At 38.8% G+C, this 21,442-nt stretch overlaps 1 protein-coding gene across 2 annotated transcripts in view; it reads right to left on the reverse strand.

Annotated features, from left to right (window-relative positions):
- Positions 1-21,442, reverse strand: part of OGT (O-linked N-acetylglucosamine (GlcNAc) transferase) — a 41,615-nt gene that overhangs the window by 19,738 nt on the left and 435 nt on the right. The window contains exons 2-9 of one of the 2 annotated variants that reach the window (XM_043897813.1): positions 18,455-18,605; positions 17,341-17,584; positions 8,057-8,125; positions 4,669-4,785; positions 1,794-1,873; positions 1,113-1,308; positions 702-842; positions 32-132 (exon numbers count right to left, since the gene is read on the reverse strand). In XM_043897813.1, coding sequence (XP_043753748.1) covers positions 32-132; positions 702-842; positions 1,113-1,308; positions 1,794-1,873; positions 4,669-4,785; positions 8,057-8,125; positions 17,341-17,584; positions 18,455-18,605 — 1,099 coding nt within the window. Of the gene's footprint in view, positions 1-31; positions 133-701; positions 843-1,112; positions 1,309-1,793; positions 1,874-4,668; positions 4,786-8,056; positions 8,126-17,340; positions 17,585-18,454; positions 18,636-21,442 lie in introns of both variants that reach the window. The other variant, XM_043897812.1, reaches the window with a different exon arrangement.

Genomic DNA, 21,442 nt, shown 5'->3' on the forward strand with positions numbered 1-21,442 from the left:
TAAAGAAAAAATAAGGCTGGGAGTCTCTTACCGAATCGCCTCCTTATAATGCATCAGAGCTTCCTGCAGTTTTCCCTGCTGCTGTAATACACTTGCTAAATTTGAATGGGCAGCAGCAAACTCTGGGAAGACCTATGAATATTAAAAATGGTAACTGAGGTTTAAAAAAATAGCTAAAACAGCAATAATAACTTACAAGAACTTGGCTTAAGCACCTTTATATCCCTATACTTCTCTCTACCTTCTCCAAGTCTATGCATTCTTCAAAGCCAAACAGCTCAAATTCTACCTCTTCATTTTATACCTCTCCATGTTTCAAAACATAATGAGGTAGACCTCTCCTCAATTTATGCTGGTAACGCTAGTATCTCTCTCTTTGAAATTGCTACCACATCTAACCAACCAACATTATAGCCATCAGGCACTGAAATTATATACTTACTGGTAACTCCTCTTGAACTGTCGCTTACTGTTTAAATTTTTATGCAGATCTTATCTACACATAAAATAACAAACTCAATGTTAAGGACTTTCTTGAATGTTACACAGGACCTCACTCATACCTTAGGTACTCAATTAATTGGTTCAATGAATGATTCAACCACTATTTATTTTTACAAAAGAGGTAGATGACATGGCAGATTTAATTGCCTTCCCTCTACTGTCACACAAAATACCCAATCACACCACCCTCAACATACTTCTAATGCTTTACGATACAAGCGAACTGCCTCTTCAATGTTTCCCTGTTCCCGTTTGATATTGGCTAGGTTGTTCAGAGAGTCTGCATGGGTGGGACACAGTCGGAGAGCTGTATTATAACAATCTTCTGCTTCAGCAACCTAAAAAACAAAACAAACTATTCAAACCCTATACAGAGGAATTAAAGAACCACCAGTGATATTATTCTAACAATTGCTTAGTTAAGCCTAGTGGCTGATAGTATTCCAGAAACAGGTATTTTTTGCTATTCTTCCTCTCAACCAAAACTCCAAAGTAAAACAATTTACTGCTTCAATATTTAATGACAATAAATACAGGACAATACATAAAAAATGACTTTTTAAAAAATCATACCAGGTAACACAGAAAAAGTGAGTAAAAATCCTTACACTGCCCTTCTCTTTGAGAGCATTGGCTAAGTTGCAGTAAGCATCAGGGAAATGCGGCTGCAGTTCAATAGCTCGCCTGTAGGTGTCTATTGCTAGATCTATCAGGCCTTGCTCATAGTATACACAAGCCAGGTTGCCGTGTACCACCGCATGATTTGGACTCAAGCTTAGAGCACGAAGGTAAGCTGCCACAGCTCTGTAAATAAAAAAACACACACACAATATAACTAACCTTTAGTGGATGCTTTGTTACAATTAATTCATGCCACACTATACTTAATCTCAAAAATCAATATTGCACCTTTATAAAATGTATTTTTACACTGAAAACTTTTCTTACCCACGTAAGAAACAGGCTTTCCTTTGAAAACAACACAAAGTTAAAATTCAGGATTTATTTTACTTTTTGAACCATGCAGAAGGAATAATTTTTTCTAAAAGATAACCATTTCAATAGTTTTACAATAAAGGAAATTTCAACTAAACTCCTAGTGAGACAGATAGTGACTTCGTGAAAAGCCAACAATGCAAAGTCAGGCAATAATAAAAGGCAACACAGCAGACCTGATCAGGGAAAGCAACACTATAGAAAAGGAGTGTATTTCAATGAACCATTGTAATAATTTCAGTCCAAACTCTGAAGTGGTGATACAACAGACTCCAAAAGGAACATTCTCTCACCTGTCAAAAATCCGTGCCTCTTTCAAGACATTTCCTAAATTGATATAAGCATCCAGAAAATTGGGGTCAAGGGTGACAGCCTAAAAATTGCAAGATAGTTACTTAGAGCAAGTTAGAATTTCAGACTCACTTCCCAATTACAATTCTTAATTCTGACATAATTTTAGATCTCCCATTATATTTTCTAGTATAATTAAATATTATTTCTTTCATTTTTAAAACCCACTTATTTCAGTACATTCATTATTCACAAACCTCAATATTATCAAAATAACTTCCCATGTAATATGAGTAAAATGTGTCCTGAAGGAAAAAATTTTAAACTGAGTCTGCTCCAATTTTATTGAGCTGAATACTTCTAATAGCTGGCCCTATTTTTTTCTCAACTAATGAAGCCTAGCTTTTCTAAAAAATAATGGCAGGAAGCAGCAGCAAACTCTGAGAAAGGAAATACATACTTCAATAACTACTACTGTATACTCAGACATTAGTAACATATGTAATTAGAGCCATATACTCAGTAAGATACATTACTACAATGGGATGCTAACCATTAAATGGCCTCATCCAAATAGTTCTGAAGCTATCTTAACATATGAGCAGATATATCCACAGAAGTAATTCTCAACCCTGGCAGTGTATCAGAATTCACCTTCTAAATGGTAGGACTTCCCCGGTGGCTCGGTTGGTAAAAAGTCTCCCTGCAATGTGGGAGACCAAGGTTTAATCCCTGGGGCGGGAAGATCCCCTGGAGAAGGAAATGGCAACCCACTCCAGTATTCTGGCCTGGAGAATTCCATGGACAGAGGAGCCTGGTGGGGCTACAGCCCATGGGGTCACAAAGAGTCGGACACGACTGGAGTGCCTAACACTTCCTAAATGGTGCCTGAGTTCTATCACAGGGCAATTAAATCAGATTCTCTGAAAATGGGGCTGGGGGACTTCTCACAGAGGTCTAGCGGTTAAGACTCTGCCTTCCAATGCAGGGAGACAGTTCAATCCCTGATCAGGGAACCAAGATCCCACATGTCTTAGGGTGCAGCCAAAAAGTAAAATGAAATAAAAATTTAAAAAACGAAAATGGGGCCAGGACATCCATATCTTTTACAAGCTCCTCATGTGCAACCAAAGAGAACCACTGAGCAAGAGTAGGTACTCTTTCTTTTTAACTTATCTGGCTGCACCAGGTCTTAGTTGCAGCACTCAGGATCTTTGATCTTCTGCAGCATGCAGGATATTTAGTTGAGCCACATGGAATCTAGTTCCCTGACCAGGAATCAAACCTAGGTCCCTTGTACTGGGACCACAAAGTCTTACCCACTGGACCACCAGGGAAGACCCAGTAGGTACTCTTATAGTGTAAAAAGTGGAAACCTGAACTGAAACACTGAAAAGGTAAAGGTAATAAGTAACTGTGAATATATTTAAGATTCATTAAGAATACTTCCTCTTCATAGATGGCAACTTTGCTGCACTTAAGTTAGATTATCTATAGTGATAGATGTCCACCCACTAACTTTTTATTATGGAAAATTTCAAATATATACAAAAGCAGAGGACTATAACAAACCCCCAAGTCTCCGTTACCCAGATTCAACAATTAAAAAATCATGTTCACTCATATTTAATCTATATTCCAGCCTAACTTGCCCTCTTCCCAGATTGTTTTGAAGCTAATTTTCAGTGTTCTCAAAAATATTTCAAAATATATTTCAGGGACAATACAGGAATATTTTTTCCTAGCATAACCACAATACCAATATCATACCTAAAAAATGACAGCAATTCCTTAATATCAAGTATCCATTCAGTGGTCGAATTTCTGATTAACTTTGATTCAGGATCCAAATAAGACCCATACAATTAACATGTGAGTTTAATCTTTTAAGTTAAAAGTTTAAATCTCCATTTTTATTCCTGCAATTTGTTGAAGAGATCAGATCATTGTTCTATATAGCTTCCCACAGTTTGAATTTGCTGACTGCACTCCCATGGCGTCTTTAACATGCTTATGCTTCCATCTCATGTTATTTCCTATAAATTGGTGGAACTACAAGCTTAATCAGATTTGGGTTCTCTTCTCTTTTTGCAAGGCTACTTTGCTGGTGGCATATCAATACTTACTCCTATCACAAGGTACAAAATGTCTGGTTGGGTCTCTTTTTTGCCACTGATAAATGCCTAAATTTATTACTGGTGACACTCAGATTCTATCAATTACCTACTTCATTTATTAACTGGAACACTTGTATAAAGAGACACTTTCTCCTATCAACTCTTGGGTTACCCTGATGTCCAGTTCACACAGGAGAGGACAATTTTTTAACCAGTTTTCATAATGAGTTGGTCCTTATTTTCTCAAGATGACCCATGAATTTCTTCTTAGAATAATTATGAACCCATGAATTTGAAGTATTTGATAAGTTTCAATAATATTTCAGTTATTATTCCCACTGATGCTCAACGCCCATTTTTAGAGAGTGGAAGTCTCTTCCAGTTTCCTCCTGAGTACTTTTGACAAAAATATATCAAAATTTCCTTGCTTTCTGCTATGACAGACTCTGGCACTCCAGATTAATTTTGTACATTTCCTGCCCCAGATCTGCAATCAGTCTTTTCACCAAGAAACCCTGCTTTTTTACAACCCTGCTTCTTTTCAAGTTGCCAGTTTAAAAAACCAATTTTTAACTACTAAAGTACATTTTCAATGCAAAACTGGAAACTGCCATATACCATCCAGCAAATGCTACAATACTGTCAGAGAAAGAAAGATACTACATGGCTACTTAAGTAAAGGACTATTATTCAGTTCTAGTAGAAACACCCTGCATACATAAGTATTTCATAAATACCAATTATTAATTTAACGACTAACCTTTTCAAAGTGATGAATTGCAAGCCAAATCTCCCCTTGTGCATTAAAAACACAGCCAAGATTACTCCAAGCTACTGCAAAGTTCGGTTGCGTCTCAATTGCTTTCAAATAACATGCCTTAGGAGGGGTTAATGAAAGAAGATGGGAGGGGAAGGAGGTAAAGGGAAAGGGGAAAATTTGTAAAGGGAAAAAAAAAAAGATTGGGGGAGGGGGAAGAAGGTGATATCATTATTCCTTCTCTGACCAGCCAAAAGTGACCCTGCAGCATAGGCTCGCTTGCGCCAAAACTAATGCGCTGCCACAGCTGGCTGCTCCTGCGCTTGCGCCACCAGAACCCAGGTGCAAACCACCATGTTCAGTTCTGCCAACCAATATCCAACCCTTACACTGGGACTTAACCAGGAAGTCAGTTGCCTTAAGACTCTATGCCAGACTTCTCTTATCTCAACACCTAAGGGCTCCTGCTACTGTTTTCAAATGGTATCGAGAAGGTACAACTTAAGGCTAAATTCTCCCCACCTATGCTCCCTACCCAAGTTTCCCAAAGTGTGTTCTACAAGGTGTTAATAGTCATTACCAGGAAAAAGAGATTTCATGATCAAATAAATTAAGAAAACAGAAAATAGGTTTCTTGACTATAGGACTTCCCTAAGCCTTTAACAGTATACAGCGGGTTCCCTAAACTTAGTTGATCATGGAATTCCTCTTTTATTGGACATTTCATGATAATACTTATAAAACACATTTTGGGAAATGCTGCTCTAAATAAACAATATTGTTCCTCACTAACATCAAACTATGTTGAGGAGGAAAACATTTTTCTGCCAAGGCAGATATAAGGCCAAGCTGTCAGTCACATCCTTGCAATGCCCTTGTCTCCAAGGGGGACTGAAGCTGAAACCTCATATGACAGGATTGCACCTAGGTTGAGGTCCCTGTAATGCGAGCGCAAACATCGCTTGCGCAACCTAACAGCATCGCACTGCGCAATCGCTGCGAACTGCTGCGCTACATAGAACACCCCTAGACGCAGCAAACGGCCAACCAGATCCATTAATCTACTAGACAGGCCCATAGAGAATATTTTCTTAATGAGATTAGTTGGACTCGAGGTATGTTAAAACCCAATTTTATCCAAAAAGGCTACAGAATAGGACTGAGGGAGCCAGTCAATCAGATTACTCATCTAGTCAACCGTTCACAGGGGCTCATTTGCACGCATTGCGCATTAACGCTGCGCAGCCTTTGCGCTACTGCAGGGTCACAGCGCATCATCAGAAGAGCAGAATGCTGCAATCCAAACAAAGAAGAAAAAAGGAAAAAATGAACAACAAGAAGAGTTAGAAGCTTTTACTAGTAAATTATCTCTAATAATTTTTAATATCAATTAACTTTTACTTATCTTTGACAGAATTGTGGCTACAGTATAAAACATTTTCTTACATAACTTGCTTGTATTAAAATTATTTTAAGCTGTTTCTGAAGCCACAAGACAGAAGATTCAGGCATGGAGGCAAATTGTTTTGCTGTGGCAGTTACAAACCCGTTACCATATTTCTCATCATGTGACTTTTCGGTGCGTTCCTTGCTGGAAGAGGAGGAGGTGTGTGTCTGCCCTAGATCCAGGCCTCGAGCTCCCTTCAGCGAGGCACCTTACGCATGGAATAGGAGGTTTCACCCACCTGAAACCTTCTAAATACAATATCAATGGTGAAAAACCAAAAACAAGAGAGAAAATAAAAACAAGATCATTAGTAAAAGTTCAACAAAGCAATTGAAATTCTTTGGATGTCTATTACATATGGGAATGAGGACAGTCTCAAGTCTGTAATATGGGAAACATGCAGAAGGGAGAGGGTTAATCAGGGCTATTGCATACAGCAGGGATTTTGCTGGAAGAAAGGCTCTTTATTTTCTACAAAGGCACTGAATTTTGCTTCCATCTACTAGGAATATGCTGGCTTGAATTTTCAAATGCACTGATTACAAAAGAAATACATTGCATTTCACTCAAGAGTATTTTCTTGTTCACTAAGTTCTCACAAAAAAACAGAGTAACATTTTTCAAACTAGGTGTCTCCAGAGCTCTGAAATAAAGAAGTCAGCAACCTAAGGCAGGCGCAATGTCTCAGCCTAAACCGATCTCTAAAGCTGCAGTGAAGTGCAATTCATGTTAGCTGTCCGCTTGGTGGGGTGACAATTAATAGAAGCTTATCAAATATTTGTTCTATAAATTACCAATTAGATTTATCAACTAAGACTGGAATCAATTACAATTCATTAGCTGGAAACCTACATAAGGTTAATCCAAAGTGTCAGCAGAATTTATGAGCTATGCACTTAAAACTAGTGCCTTTTAACATTAGATAGTGCTGAAAAGCCTTGTCCCTCCCTGGATGAAGCAAACAGACAGCTACGCTGCGCATACACTCCACGTATTAGCATGCGCGTGGGGCTCAGAGCAACAGGTGGGAGTTTCAGAAGCATTCTGGTTTCTCCCCACTCCTCACCCCTGCAGCGCGGTTGCGTAAGGTGGCTTGTAACAAGACAATTTCATTTACAAATTTAATTTAAAATTATACCAAAAGCTTTAATAACCCAACCTGGTGTTCAAATTCATTATTTGGAAACACAATGCTAAAAGCCACCTTTCCACTTTGGCAAGTTTTCTTTCGATCAGTCCATTTCTCAAACAAACCAGCTTTGTCCTTCTGACTTTTTTTTAAGGAGGTGGGGTGGGAAGAATAAAAGAAGGAAGTAAGGAAGAAAAGAAGGTAAACAACTAGGATTGGAAAAGAGGAAAAAGGAACTTGGGGGAGGGAGTGGGACAAGAAGGGGGAGGATGTTCCAATTATTAACTTGCAATCATTTAACAGCCTTTCTTCCACTGTAAAAAGGGTGAGGAAGATGAAGGGAGGAAGGTTAAATAAGAACTTTAAATGCCAGTATTATAGGGTAACATTTGGATGAAATTCTTCTCCACTTACAAGCCACAAAGGACTTAGAAGAGCAGCATTTTCAATGGCACCTGCATCATATAGGAGTCTTGAGCCAAATCACAGGCGCTCTGCTTGTCACCAGCAGGCAAGCCTCAGATTTGATGGAATGTTATTTATTCCCACACAAGATCATGACGGAGCCCATTGTTATAAAGATGATCTAGTCAGCAGAAAGGCTCCAAAATGTTCAGGTTCTTGCTTTACCCCCAGATTTAGAACAGAAATGCCAAAGCCTGGCCCTGCTCTAGTCTGAGGCGATTCATGCCGTCAGTTTTCCTCAGTTTCATAGGACTGTTTTGTGAAGATAGCTCAATGAAGAGTTGAAGACTTGGCAAAAAGTACAAGTTTCCATAACACTGATGTTTAAATGTGTTCTATCAAACACCTACCTTGGCTTCTTCCAAGCGACCCAGGGCTTTGAGCAGGTTCCCCAGGTCACTGCGAACACAGTACAAATCCTAGAAACCCAGAAATATTCTGGCATTAATTACACTCTGCTTCGTCAACCAAAGATATCTTGAAATTATTTTTATTCATCTAGCTCCATTTTTTTCTGTCAACTAGAGATACTGCTTGACCAATTTCAGTACAGAACCACAATCCCTCATCCTCAATTCCAAATTCCAAAAATTTAAAAAACTCACTTGATGATTAAATCTGACTTGAACTGGCATGAAATTATTTAGAGTTTACGGGTCCCACTCAGTATGAATACTCATACCTTTTGCTGCAGAAATATGTGTTGTGCTAGAAGGTGCTGCTCCAGACTCTCCTGGGGGTTATATACGGTATTATCATCTTTCTAAAGTCCTAAAAATTCTGAATTGTAATACACATTTGATTCCAGCAGTTTCAGATAAGACTATGGGCCTTGCTATAGTTCTCCTCTCCCCAAATGGTAGTCATGTTTAAAAAAAGCATTAACTGTTTGTTCAACTATTTTGTTCAAGGTTATTATGAACCACTACTGTATCAAGGGTCAAAAATTTTCCATAGTGGAAAAAAATATTTAGCTGTGATTAGTTATCAGCAAACCTACCCTAAGGCTGTCAGACACATTTAGAAATGTGACTTCATTTCACTATTATAGACAAAAGGATTACCATCCAACCAAAGCTTTAATCCTGGCACCTGGCACTAGATTACTCATTAGTATTAAGTGCCATCAGAGTTGAGTGGGCGAATAATGAAAAGCAGTTGACTCCACTTTTTATTAGCAGCACAATTGTGTTACTAGTCATCTGACTCACCAGTCTGTTCATCAGTATGAAAGACACGTCAGGACAGTGAGCTTAAATTTTTATTTGTCCTTGTTTGCCTTGTCAGTCAACAAGCAAAGACAGTGGCAATAGGGAGTAGGCTTATCATACTAAATTGTTTCATGGGTCGAAGAGCCTTACACTAAGGCCTAGAAAGTGAAATTCAGTCAACTGTGCCAAAGTATCATCATATATATTATTCTATATGCAACGATACCATGGTTTCCAGAATCAGGTGATTAGTTTAACTGATAAACAGCTTTTGTGACTGTATATTATCCATCAGGTGAACCAAAAGTCAGCTAGCAAAGAATAGGCTGCCACAGAAAACCCTTATGGTTGGCCATACTGGGTCACTTCCATGAGTTACGTGATATGTCTGTCCATTGAACAATGACTGGTGTTTGGGGGGAGAAAGGTTGTTTCCTGTGACCTCAAGCACAAAAGGCTAACACTAATCCTCATAGGTATCATTAATCTTATTACAGACTTCTCCTCTTCTAATGAGTCTAACTACTTTTTAACCCTGTTTACACTCTGAGAAGTAATGAATTATATAACCTTGCTATCTTCTTTGTATGATTTTTTCCCCTAAACTTTAAGGGTTACCCTTCTGTTTTGGCAGACCATGACTGAACAATCCAATCTATTCCTACAAACTCCTTCTACTACATCTGATTACTGTGGTTATACATCTTTGGACTTTTACCAATTCCTATGCCTTTTCTGAGCCATAGTAATCAGAAGTCTTGCAATACTTCTCCAACAATGACCCTAGTGGGCTATACATCTCGGTCAACTGTTGCATAATTTTACCCTCCAGTTTCTATGAACTCTTGGATGGATGCCATCCAAGTACTGACAGTGTATGTCATATTTAATTACATGCCAGTATATGTAAATATTTAGTTACATCATTTAGGTCCATTACAACATGCTAAATCAAGTTAACACAGTGCCCATAGTTTAAAATAGATTATCTTCAAGATCACTATAAAATAATAAAGCAACTTTAGAAGGTAAAACATATATTAAATATCATAGTGAAATCCAATTCTCCCATTGGAAATTCAAACATTCATGCATGAATAACTAATTTCTATAAAACTCAAAATTTTTAAAAAAATTCAAAATTCAAGGATACCACTGTTCTCCCCCAAAGCTCAAAAGAAGCTAAGACATCAATTCTGCTCCATTCGTCATGTCAAAAAAATATCTACTAGAAGAATCACACCTTCCAAACCTGGCCTACACTGTATCCATTCCTAGGTTAATATTAGGTTGGTACAAAAGTAACTGCAGTTTCAGACTATGAATTTTTAAACCATAACTTGGCTCAAAAGCATCTTTATTAATAGGAATCATTACAATCAACACACTTTTGCCAATGAGAAATAAGTTTATTTATTCCTGTAGCATAAAAATCTGTGCTTCAGAATTTGATGAACTCTTGGAAAGCATATTCTGCATCCTGCTGGTGTGGAAGCATTTTCCCTGCAAAAGTTATTGAGGTGCTTGAAGAAGTGGTAGGTGGTTGGCGAGAAGTCAGGTGAGGCAAAAGTTCATAGCCCAGTTCGCTCAACTTTTGAAGCATTGGTTGTGTGATGTGTGGTCAGGTGTCGTGGCCTGGAAGAATTGGGCCCTTTCGGTTCACCAATGCTGGCTGCAGGCACTGCAGTCTTCGGTGCATCGCATCGATCTGCTGAGCATACTTCTCAGATGTAATGGTTTTGCCAGGATTCAGAAAGCTATAGTGGCTCAGATGGGCAGCAGACCACCAAACAGTGACCATGACCTTTTGTGGTACAAGTTTCGCTTTGGGAAGTGCTTTGGAGCTTCTTCTCGGTCCAGCCACTGACCTGGTTGTTGCCGGTTGTCGTATAAATTCCACTTTTCAGCACATGTTGCAATCTGATTGAAAAATGGTCTGTTGTTGTTGCATAGAATAAGAGAAGACAGCACTAAAAAATGACGATTTTCTTGATTTTCGGTCATCTCATGAGGGACTCACTTAACTGAGCTTTTTCACCTTTCCAATTTGCTTCAAATGCCAAATGACCATAGAATGATTGACGTTGGGTTCTTCAGCAACTTCTTGTGTAGTTTTAAGAGGATCAGCTTTGATAATGGTTCTTAATTGGTCATTGTCACCTTCCGATTGCTGACCACTGTGCTCCTTCTCTTCAAGGCTCTTGTCCCCTTTGCAAAACTCCTTGAACCACCACTGCACTGGTATTTCTGGGCAAATGTGTTGTTGTTTTGAGTCATCTCCACTGCTTTACAAGCCATTTTGAACTCAAATAAGAAAATCATTCTAATTTGCTTTCTAACATCATTGCCATAATTATAAGCATATAATAAATACAAATATTAAATAAACAGCAAGTATTAGGTTGGTGCAAAAGTAATTGCAGCTTTGCATTGTTGAACTTTGCTATTCAATATTGGAATACATTCTTAAATAAATTTGGTTATGTTATACATCATTTTAATGTGTTTCCCGATTTGCTTTTTGCTAATAACTTATTACTTGCTGTGTATTTTTTTTTCAGTGGGTTTTGTCATACTTGCTGTGTATTTTATATTTATTTTAGACTAAGGAAATGATGTTAGACAAAAAGCAAATTCAAGCAATTTTCTTACTCAACTATAAAATGGGTCATAAAGAAGACACAACTCACTACATCAACAATGCACTTGACCCAGGATCACCTAACGAAATGTACAGAGCAGTAGTGGTTCAAGAAGTTTTGCAAAGGAGACAAGAGCCTTGAAGAGGAGCAGCACAGTGGTCGACAACTAGAAGGTGACAATGACCAATTGAGAACCACGATCAAAGCTGATCCTCTTACAACTACACAAGAAGTTGCTGAAGAACTCAACGTCGACCATTCTACGGTCGTTTGGCATTTGAAGCAAATTGGAAAGGTAAAAAAGCTCAGTTAAGTGAATCCCTCATGAGTTGACTGAAAATGAAAAAAAAATCGTCATTTTTTAGTGCTGTCTTCTCTTATTCTATGCAACAACAACAGACCATTTCTCAATCAGATTGCAACATGTGCTGAAAAGTGGAATTTATACGACAACTGGCAACAACCAGCTCAGTGGTTGGACTGAGAAGAAGCTCCAAAGCACTTCCCAAAGTGAAACTTGCACCAGAAAAGGTCATGGTCACTGTTTGGTGGTCTGCTGCCCATCTGAGCCACTATAGCTTTCTGAATCCTGGCAAAACCATTACATCTGAGAAGTATGCTCAGCAAATCGATGTGATGTACCAAAAACTCCAATGCCTGCAGCCAGCACTGGTAAACAAAAAGGGTCCAATTTTTCTCCACAACCTTGTCCAACCACACATCACACAACCAATGCTTCAAAAGTTGAATGAACTGGGCTATGAACTTTTGCCTCACCTGCTATATTCACCTGACCTCTCACCAACTGACTACCACTTCAAGCATCTTGACAACTTTTTGCAGGGAAAAATGCTTCCATGACCAGCAAAATGCAGAAAATGCTTTCCAAGAGTTCACTGAAGCCCAAAGCACAGATTTTTATGCTACAGGAATAAACATATTTCTTGTTAGCAAAAATGTGTTGATTATAATTGTTCTTATTTTGATTAATAAAAATGTGTTTGAGCCTAGTTACAATGATTTAAAAGCCATGGTCTGAAACCACAATTACTTTTTCACCAACCTAACAAGTCATTAGCAAAAAAAAAAAAATTAATGCAAGAAATGCACATTAAAATGATGTATATAACATAACCACATTTATTTAGAATGTATTCCAATATCAAACAACAAATTTCAACAATGGACCACAATTTTGCACCAACTTACTATCTTTTATGCAAACCTTTATTCAACAATATGCCTGCAACTGTGGGGAAATAAATTAATAGAATCCTTATCTTCAAAGAGCCTACAATCTATGTGGAAAGACACATACATATTTTTTCCCATGTAAAACATTGCTTTTTTAAAATTTTATTTATTTTTGGCGGTGCTGGGTCTTCATTGCAGCATGGGTTTTTCTCTAGTTGTGAAGAACAGGCTACTCTCTAGTTGCAGTGCATGGGCTTCTCATTGCAGTGACTTCTCTTGTGCAGCACAGGCTCTAAGGTGCACGGGCTTCAGTAGTTGCCTCACGTGGGCTCAGTAGTTGCAGCTGCCAGGCTCTAGAGCACAGGCTCAATAGGTGTGGTGCACGCACTTTAGTTGCTCCTCAGCATGTGGGATCTTCCCAAATCAGGGATTGAACCAGTGTCTCCTGCATTGGCAGGCAGATTCTTTACCACTGAGCCACCAGGGAAGCCCTTGCTTTGAGTTTTACTTTTATTTCCCCAAGACAGCTTAGCCTTCACTTTACTTGGATAAATTTTACAAGCTACTTTTCTGCTGCTTCTAGTTTTAAACTTCAACAGTATTTCTGATTACAGGGAATGCTGCAAAAATAGCCTAGTTCACAAAGAGTTATGATCACAAAATAATTTTTATCCATTCTACAGTGTTTCAGAATTACCAACTGATTTTTAAACACAAAGTAGATATAGATGCTAATGATGGTTAATCTGGTATGTTTCTTATAGCAAACTTTTGTTCATGCAACACTAAACCCATACATATTAACCAGCCACATAACTGTAAAGAATTTTAGAGAAGTAAATGAACTCAAAGGAGAAATTAAAAGCTGGGCCTTAAGGATGAGTAGGGTTTTAACAGACAAAAGAGGAGGGCATTGTAGACAAGGGAAAATAGCATGAATAAAGGTAAGATGGAAATGAGTAAGAATTTCCTGTACAACCACCCTTCCTAAGATAGCATCTATTTCCCACCTCTCCTCCTAGAGCCTCCCACCGCCAACACCCAACATCTATATAGATGGGAAATAAAATCGGGTTGATAAAAGCCTACAGTAGTTCTCAATTGCCTCTCAAATTAAATTCAAACTCCTCAGCCTCTCTATTCTTTCTAAATCTTCCAATTGACTCGCCTCTACTACACTTACTTGTCACTACTTGACTCACCACTTCAGATAAGGAAGTCTACTTGCTATTTACCTTCCTACAGAATGCTTAGGTTATAAGCATCTACTCGAGAAAACCTCATGATTAATACTCTAAGAATAATCATCTGAGGAGCTTACAACTTTTTTCCTTTATGGGTCAGGTCCTGCTCATGTTATAATCCACAACCCCCCCTCCAACACATCTCCCCAATTCCTAACAAAGTATTGTACATACACTTAGTACTCAAATAAACGTCACATATGCACAGCAAACAACAAAAAAAAAAAGCAGAGAGGGATAGAAATACAATCAACCCTCCGAATCTTCAGGTGAGGAAGCCGTGGACATGAAGAGTCAACTAACTATACTACACTACTTTATATAGTGGTAAGGTATATATAAAGGGCTTGAGCACCCACAGATTCTGGAACCAATCCCCCATGGATACCAAGGGATGACTGTTTAAGTTCTTCTACAGTTTAGCTATATGAGGGAGGCTTGCAACAGTAACAACTAACAAAAGACAGTAACACTTGATGGTCAGGATGCCAGCAGATCTCAGGGCTATGCATTCACAATCAAAACAGAAGTACAATCTATAGAATCAGAAACAGGGCTCCTTACAGCAACTCAGCGTTACAGCCATTTTACAAAGAACATTTTTTACATAATTCATAAAAGGGATTGTCAAGTATGGGCAACTCTAGTGAGTCATCATGTGGAGATTACTAGCTGCAATAGCATATTCAAATACAATGGACTAAAATTTTAGTGAAATTATTAAATCACCCAACATTATGGAAGCCAATTCAGAATGTAAAAATATCAACAGCTCTACTTCTTAAAAGTAATTTCTATAACCAAGTCAGAGAATAACTTCCAAATTGACATACCATTAACCTAAAGAGACAAACGAAAAAGAGAAAACATGTTGCCAAGACTACCACCTTAACATTTTACTTTTTCACTACTGCAAAACCAAAATAACCTGACTTTATTTCTCATAGAATGCCAACTACAACTCTGATTCAGGCCAGCAATGCACTGCCACAGAAGCACAATTTAGGAACAGACTCAAGTTTCTCTGTCAGTCCTGAATTGACAAAGACATCTGACAGTAAGCTTTAATCTAGATAGGAGCTTCCCAGGTGGCACAGTGGTAAAGAATCTGCCTGCCAATGCAGGAGACACAGGAGATGCGGGGTCGATCCCTAGGTTAGGAAGATCCCCTCGAGGAGGAAATGGTAACCCACTCCAGTATTCTTGCCTGGAAAATTCCATGGGCAGAGGAGCCTGACTGGCCTGCAGGCTGTTCACAGTACCACAGAGTCGGACACAACTGAGCACGCAGAGTGCATTGGGAAGCTCTTAAATCTAGTTAAGACAAGATACACTGAAATGAATTAAAGCACGATCACTACGATATACTTAGGTGAAATCAAGGCGGTAGGCACAATCTCTTTCTCATTCTTACTGGTAAAGAGAGAGAAATAAAGCAGCACCTTTCACTAGTAGAAACAAAACCAAGGAATGCACAGCTGTTCAATACCTTTAAGGGTAGTCCCATGACTTATTTTCATATTATCTTACTTCTTTGGTAGGGCACAATGATAAGTTTTCTGTTAACAGGTTAGATACTGAAACGCATGGTTCCATCTCCCACTTTAGTTTTCCTTTCTCATCATACTCCTGCAGTTTGGTATACTGTCAGCACCAATGACTGCTCTGCCACACATGTAGAAACCTGAGCAAAGGGGATCAGAGTTCAAGACCTTTGGGCCCACGGCCCAAATGTCATTTGTAAGAGGACACAAATGAATGTATATGCAATCAACAAGTGAAGGATGGGACCAACCTAATTAATAAAGGGAAAGAACTTACTATCACAATTAGATGCACAAGTGAACCCTGAACCTTGGCAAGAACAAGGTCCAAGCCCCAGCAGTAGCACATACAGGGGTACCTAAAACTTTCTGTAACTAGCTAGATAGTACTGCAATAAAAATTACAAGAGGTCCTCTAAATTTACATATATATCCATTGAGTACCTCCGAAAGGATATCTAAGAAATTAGTATCGGCTACCTCCAAGAAGGATACATTGTATCCATGCAAAAAACAATAAATGAAATTTAAAATTTTACACTCAAAATTACCTCAAAAAAAACAACTGTTAATAGATGTCCTGATAAATAGTGTCCGGATAAAATTTCAGATCTTTGCATAAACTACTAAATTAAGCTTCAGTCTCCTACCTGTAAAATAAGGATTAAGGGATAGCAGAATGGTTTTCACACTGTGCTCAAGGGCTATCTTAAGGAATGAATGCCCTCTGAGCACTTCTTCCCCTTTTTATCTTGTATTTCTTCTCTCTTCAGTGTTTGCTTTCAAGATACTCACTCAGGTTTCAATATCCACTTCTTCATTCTGTTTGCTCCCAAGTTACATAACCCCTCCATTACTTTTAAGTGATAAAACTGGAATACCATCTACTTTGAAAGATCATTGTGAGCATTTAAGAAAGACCAATGTCTGACTGGCACAGTGTCTGAGCACATAGTAGACTTTAAATAAATGGTAGCCATAATAGTTAACTATTAACCACTTCCTGGGTTGCTGCAAAGCTAAAAGTAGCTTAGAAACATATTCTTAATTTTTTTCTGGATTCCTATAATCTATCACTTTCCTCTTAAATTTATGTCTATCTGATTTCCCTAACTACATCAAAAGTTCTAAGGGCAAGTCTTACTTTTTCTGTGTACCTTTCAGAGACCCTAACACACTGAACGTGTCTGCCAACTGGGCCTCACTTGCTTCCCAGAAAACATCTGCAACTTAGATAAAAAAAATTTTAAGGACTAATCAAAAGCCTTGTGTGCATACTATTGCCTCTATTTTACCACTTCTAATTATGTTGAAAGAAGAGAGAATAGGATATTGAGGGAAAAAATTTGCAGCCTAGTTTTCATGTTATGGATCCATATACTGACATCTCATTTTAACTATTCTACATTACAGATTAAGGCCCTGCTACCACTATTCCTTGAAAATCAATTACCTGTTGTGAATACATTATAGCAGAAATTATCCAAATTTAATCAAAAGAGCCCAAAGAAACAATATCATGTGTTCTGTACTTTTACAGGCATTCTAAAAATAGATGTAAGACTCTCGTGCAATAAGGTAATTTTTATGCTAATAGCTTGCTAAATAAAATGAATTTTTTAAAGACGACAACGCAGGTCTGGGTCAAAGCAATTTCATCATTTTAAGTAAACTAAACATTTCCAAACTCTTGACTTTATTCCACGCAAAAAAACCTATTTTAGTGTCTAAAGTATCAAACTATGTTTCTTTCTAGGCTTTTGCGAAAGAAAAATAATAACCATTAAAATTATACTCACAGGATTGTACTGAAGAGCAGAGACGTAAGCTTGTACTGCCCCTTCCATGTCGCCTGCTGCTACCAAAGCAGCTGCCAGGTTAATATAACCATCGATGAAATCTGGTTTGAGACGCAATGCATGCCGGTAATGCTCAATTGCTTCCTGCAACTGCCCTCTTTCCTTGTACACATTCCCCAAATTTGAATAGGCTTCTGCCAGAAGGGGGTTCTGTTTAATTGCCAGAGTACTAAAGTGGGCAGATCTGGAAAAGGGGAAAAGTGTTGATGCATGGGTATGCATGTTACAGAAAGAAGGTATGGCCCTTACGCAACAGTTTTTGAAGATCCTGTGTACTGCTCATTACATAATAAAATATTATCTTTTAACTAGCTCAAAGAAGGAAAAATTGTGGAAATCAAAGCTTTTCAGACGTGGAGGCATTCGGAGTTCAAATCGGAACACTTTTTTCTTAAGAGATAAAATTCTTAACTAGTCTCATTACCAAACTGCCTCACTGTAAACAATGATCAATAAGATCAAGAATGAAAATGCTATGTGCGTGAGTCTCATTTTCCATTTGCTGGTAAGATTCAATGATTCACATCTTTAAATGTCTAAATAAGCCAAAGTGACAATTTATTAAAAGACCAAGAACACAGATTCTTCCCTTTTGATTAATTCAACTGATTAGCTAAAAGTAGTACAGCATAATGATTTAATGATGGCATTTGCAACTTGAACTACATATGCACCTCCTACCACAACATATCACTATTATCTCTGACCACTTCGGTCCCTCAAGGTGACACATCTTACAAAGGTGAGACTGGATGCTCAGATGTAGACCAAGAATAATTTATTACCTGAAAAAGAGTTCTAAAAAAGCCGCCGACGTAGGTGGAAAAATCTAGAAAAGGTCCCTAGTTATACCAATAATATAACCACCACCACAAAAGAAGGGAGGAAAACTGGCAGCTGGGCCTATCACAAGTGGGCAAGAGAGCAGATGTGCGTTGGTGGCTTCAGGTGAAACCCAGAACTGGAAAAATTTCAAGTTCAGATATTTAAGGCACATTTTTCAAGCTCAGCACTCAGAGGCAGCAATCACCAGCATCACCCCCACATCTCCTACCTGTCCAGCCTTCGACACTGGAAGTGTATAGATGAAAGTAATAAAAGCACACCAGTATTGTCTGGCTCTTGTCTCCAGAGCTGCATGCAGTGTCTCTCAGCTGCCTCAAAATCTCCTGCCTGATATTCGCGATGTGCCAACTCAGCTAACCCTTGGAAGGAAAGCATACGTTTCGTTGGTTCTGGAGAATCATCAAAACATTTGAGGGAAGGAGGGGGGAAAACAAAAAGTTAGAAATGCAAACAAAAAAATGTAAAAATATGGTATATTAAACTTAAAGATGAAAACGCTTGAAACTATGTAAAGCACTAGAATGTTCTGCACGTTCTCGATACCCCCAAGTTAACATTAGGTGCAGAATTGGCATTTTTAGAATTCCCCGCCTAGACAGAAATATTTACTTGCAAATGCAATATTTACTTGCAAATAAAAAAAAAATTTTATGACCAAAAATACTTGGTATTTTAAATTACAAATCAGATGTAGCATCTAAAGATTCACTAAACATTATTCCTTATACTTCAGTTAACATAGAGAAATGAAATATAAAACATGTGATTTGCGAGGTCACATAGATGTAATAATGTCAGAATAACCTACTGGGAAACTTAATACTTTGTCCCATGTTTTAGGTTGGATTTGGGGGGGGGGGTACTGGTAACAATCTACCTCTTAACCTGGGTGGGGACACCAGATGTGTGGTTAACTCTTCAAATTATATTCATGCTTTTGTATTATTTCACAACTTAATTTTTAAATATCTTAAGGGTGACACTAGAAACAGGCATAAGGGGAAAAAACTAAAAGTCAAGGTGCTATTTTTAAAACAGCTGATAAACAAACAAGATGAATTCATCTGTCAAGAGCCAAAATATTTAAAGGGGTCAAACATTTTAAATCAAGACCCAAGATAATATTGTATTGCTCCTGTACCATTCCAAACTCACACTGAGACCAAATTAGCTAAATCCCACCCACATTGGTTTAACACTAGCATTTTCCAAAGAGCTCTGATACAGACTAAAAGGACTAAAACACTGCAAACAACCCTGTATAATCTAAGCAGTTACCTAAACTGCAATGATTTTTTAAAAGAATGGGAAAATGCTAAAATATAAAACCATTTGATAAAGTGCAACAGAATTAATAATAAATGAAAGCACTTTGCTGTGTGTGACTTTGTTCAGATACAAAAAGATAAAGGATATACAGCTAAAGCCCAGAGACGGGAAAACAATGACAAGCTGCCTAAGTCTCAAGTGTAAATACTTGAACAATAATACATTACTTGGGAATTTGACCACAGTACTTTCACGAGACAGAGTAAGAAACTTTCTACAAATTAAATACTTAAATTCTACCAAGGTCCAAGTGGGAAGTTCATATCGAGCCTAGACCCTCAATCATTAGACCTGGTAAATCAACTGTATACTCGGGAAAGTAAAGTAAATTTCCTAACAAGGCACAGCTAGCTGACAACTAACGTTAAGAACAGAGAGAACCGCATCCACGTTTGTGGACGGTTATACCTTTTACAGAAACTAGAAAATCACATTTTAAGCAAGTCTCTAGAACTCCCTTGCTCTTTATTTTTAACCCATACTTTATCAACTTTTCAAAAGCCGCCTATCTGCTATTTTAACACTAGAAATGACAACTTTCTCAAATAAAATAACAGGTAGAAAAGGGCAAGCAGGGACTTCATTGGTAGTCCAGCGGTTAAGACTCTGCGCTCCCAATTCAGGGGGCACAGGTTCCATGCCTGGCCCGGGGAACTAAGATCCCGCAAGCCGCATGGTGTGGCCAAAAAAATAAAGAAAAGGGCAAGCTAGAACAAGAAAATCTAGGACAGACTCTTCAATCTTTAAAAAAATCCCTGAGCGGGAGGGGAACACTACCAATCCCACTACCTACAGTCAAATATAAGATACAATTGAAGAGTCATCTCTTAGTGCACAATGTCCCAAGAACAATAAAACCCTTGACATATCTCAACTGAGAAACCAACAAAAAAATAACCTCGTGGGAAACCTTAGAACCGCAGCCCAATCCCCCCCTCCCTCCCGCCCCAAATAGCCTCAATACGGAAAGGCAGCTGAAGGACACTCCTATAATTTGGAGTTTTCTTATTTTTAGTACTAAATGCTCTCAGACTAATTGTCTAAAAGGGCAACCGCCTTGCACTTGTGCAGCTACACTCCAGTTGCTTTACAAACTCTTCAAGCAGGGATGAAAACTCAAAAAAATATACCCCCTATGAATAAAGAAATACCGGGCTAAAGAATGGGGATGGAAGACCCAGAGACAGCGGCGGAGGAATACAAGGAGAAAGTAACACAAAGCGAGAATCGGGCGGGCAGGGTGGTCAACGCCAAAGCCCCAGCACTAGAGTGGTTTCTCCCCGAGGGTAGGAAGCGGACCGCAGGGCTGGCAACCTCGCGAAGCAAAGGGTGTGGCTCCCCGCGGGAGCGGAGGGAGGAGGACAGGGTGGGAAATCCAGGCTGGGGGCAGCGAGTGGAATTGGGCGATGGCAAAAGGAACCCCTGGAAATTTCCAATCGAAACCGGGGCCGCTCAACCCAAGGCACAGCAGACAGGCGCTGCCAGGCGCGGTGCTGCTCAAAATCCCCTGTTGTAGAGGTTACTCGGAGCGCACCCAGGAGCTTGCGCTCGTCCTTGGGGTGATGCAAAGTGAGGATACGATTACATTGGAACGGCACCTCCGCCCTCGATTGACAGAGGACCACCAAATCGGGCTAAGGGGAGCGGGGTGGAGGGGGACGAGAAGGGGGCGGTGAGCTGAGCTGAATTTAGGAAAAAACGACTGCGAAGGAGAATGAAAGGCAGCTTGGGATTCCAATGCAGTCCATTCTGAGACAGTCTAAGCGCGCAGGTGTAGAAGGGTCCCGAGAGAGCAGAAGGCTAGAAAATGTATAGGATTACAAAGCAAGAAAGGAAGCAAAAAGCAAGCAAGCGAAAGAAAATGTTT

This window comes from Cervus elaphus, chromosome X (assembly GCF_910594005.1).
Source record: "Cervus elaphus chromosome X, mCerEla1.1, whole genome shotgun sequence".
Taxonomy (NCBI): Eukaryota; Metazoa; Chordata; class Mammalia; order Artiodactyla; family Cervidae; genus Cervus; species Cervus elaphus.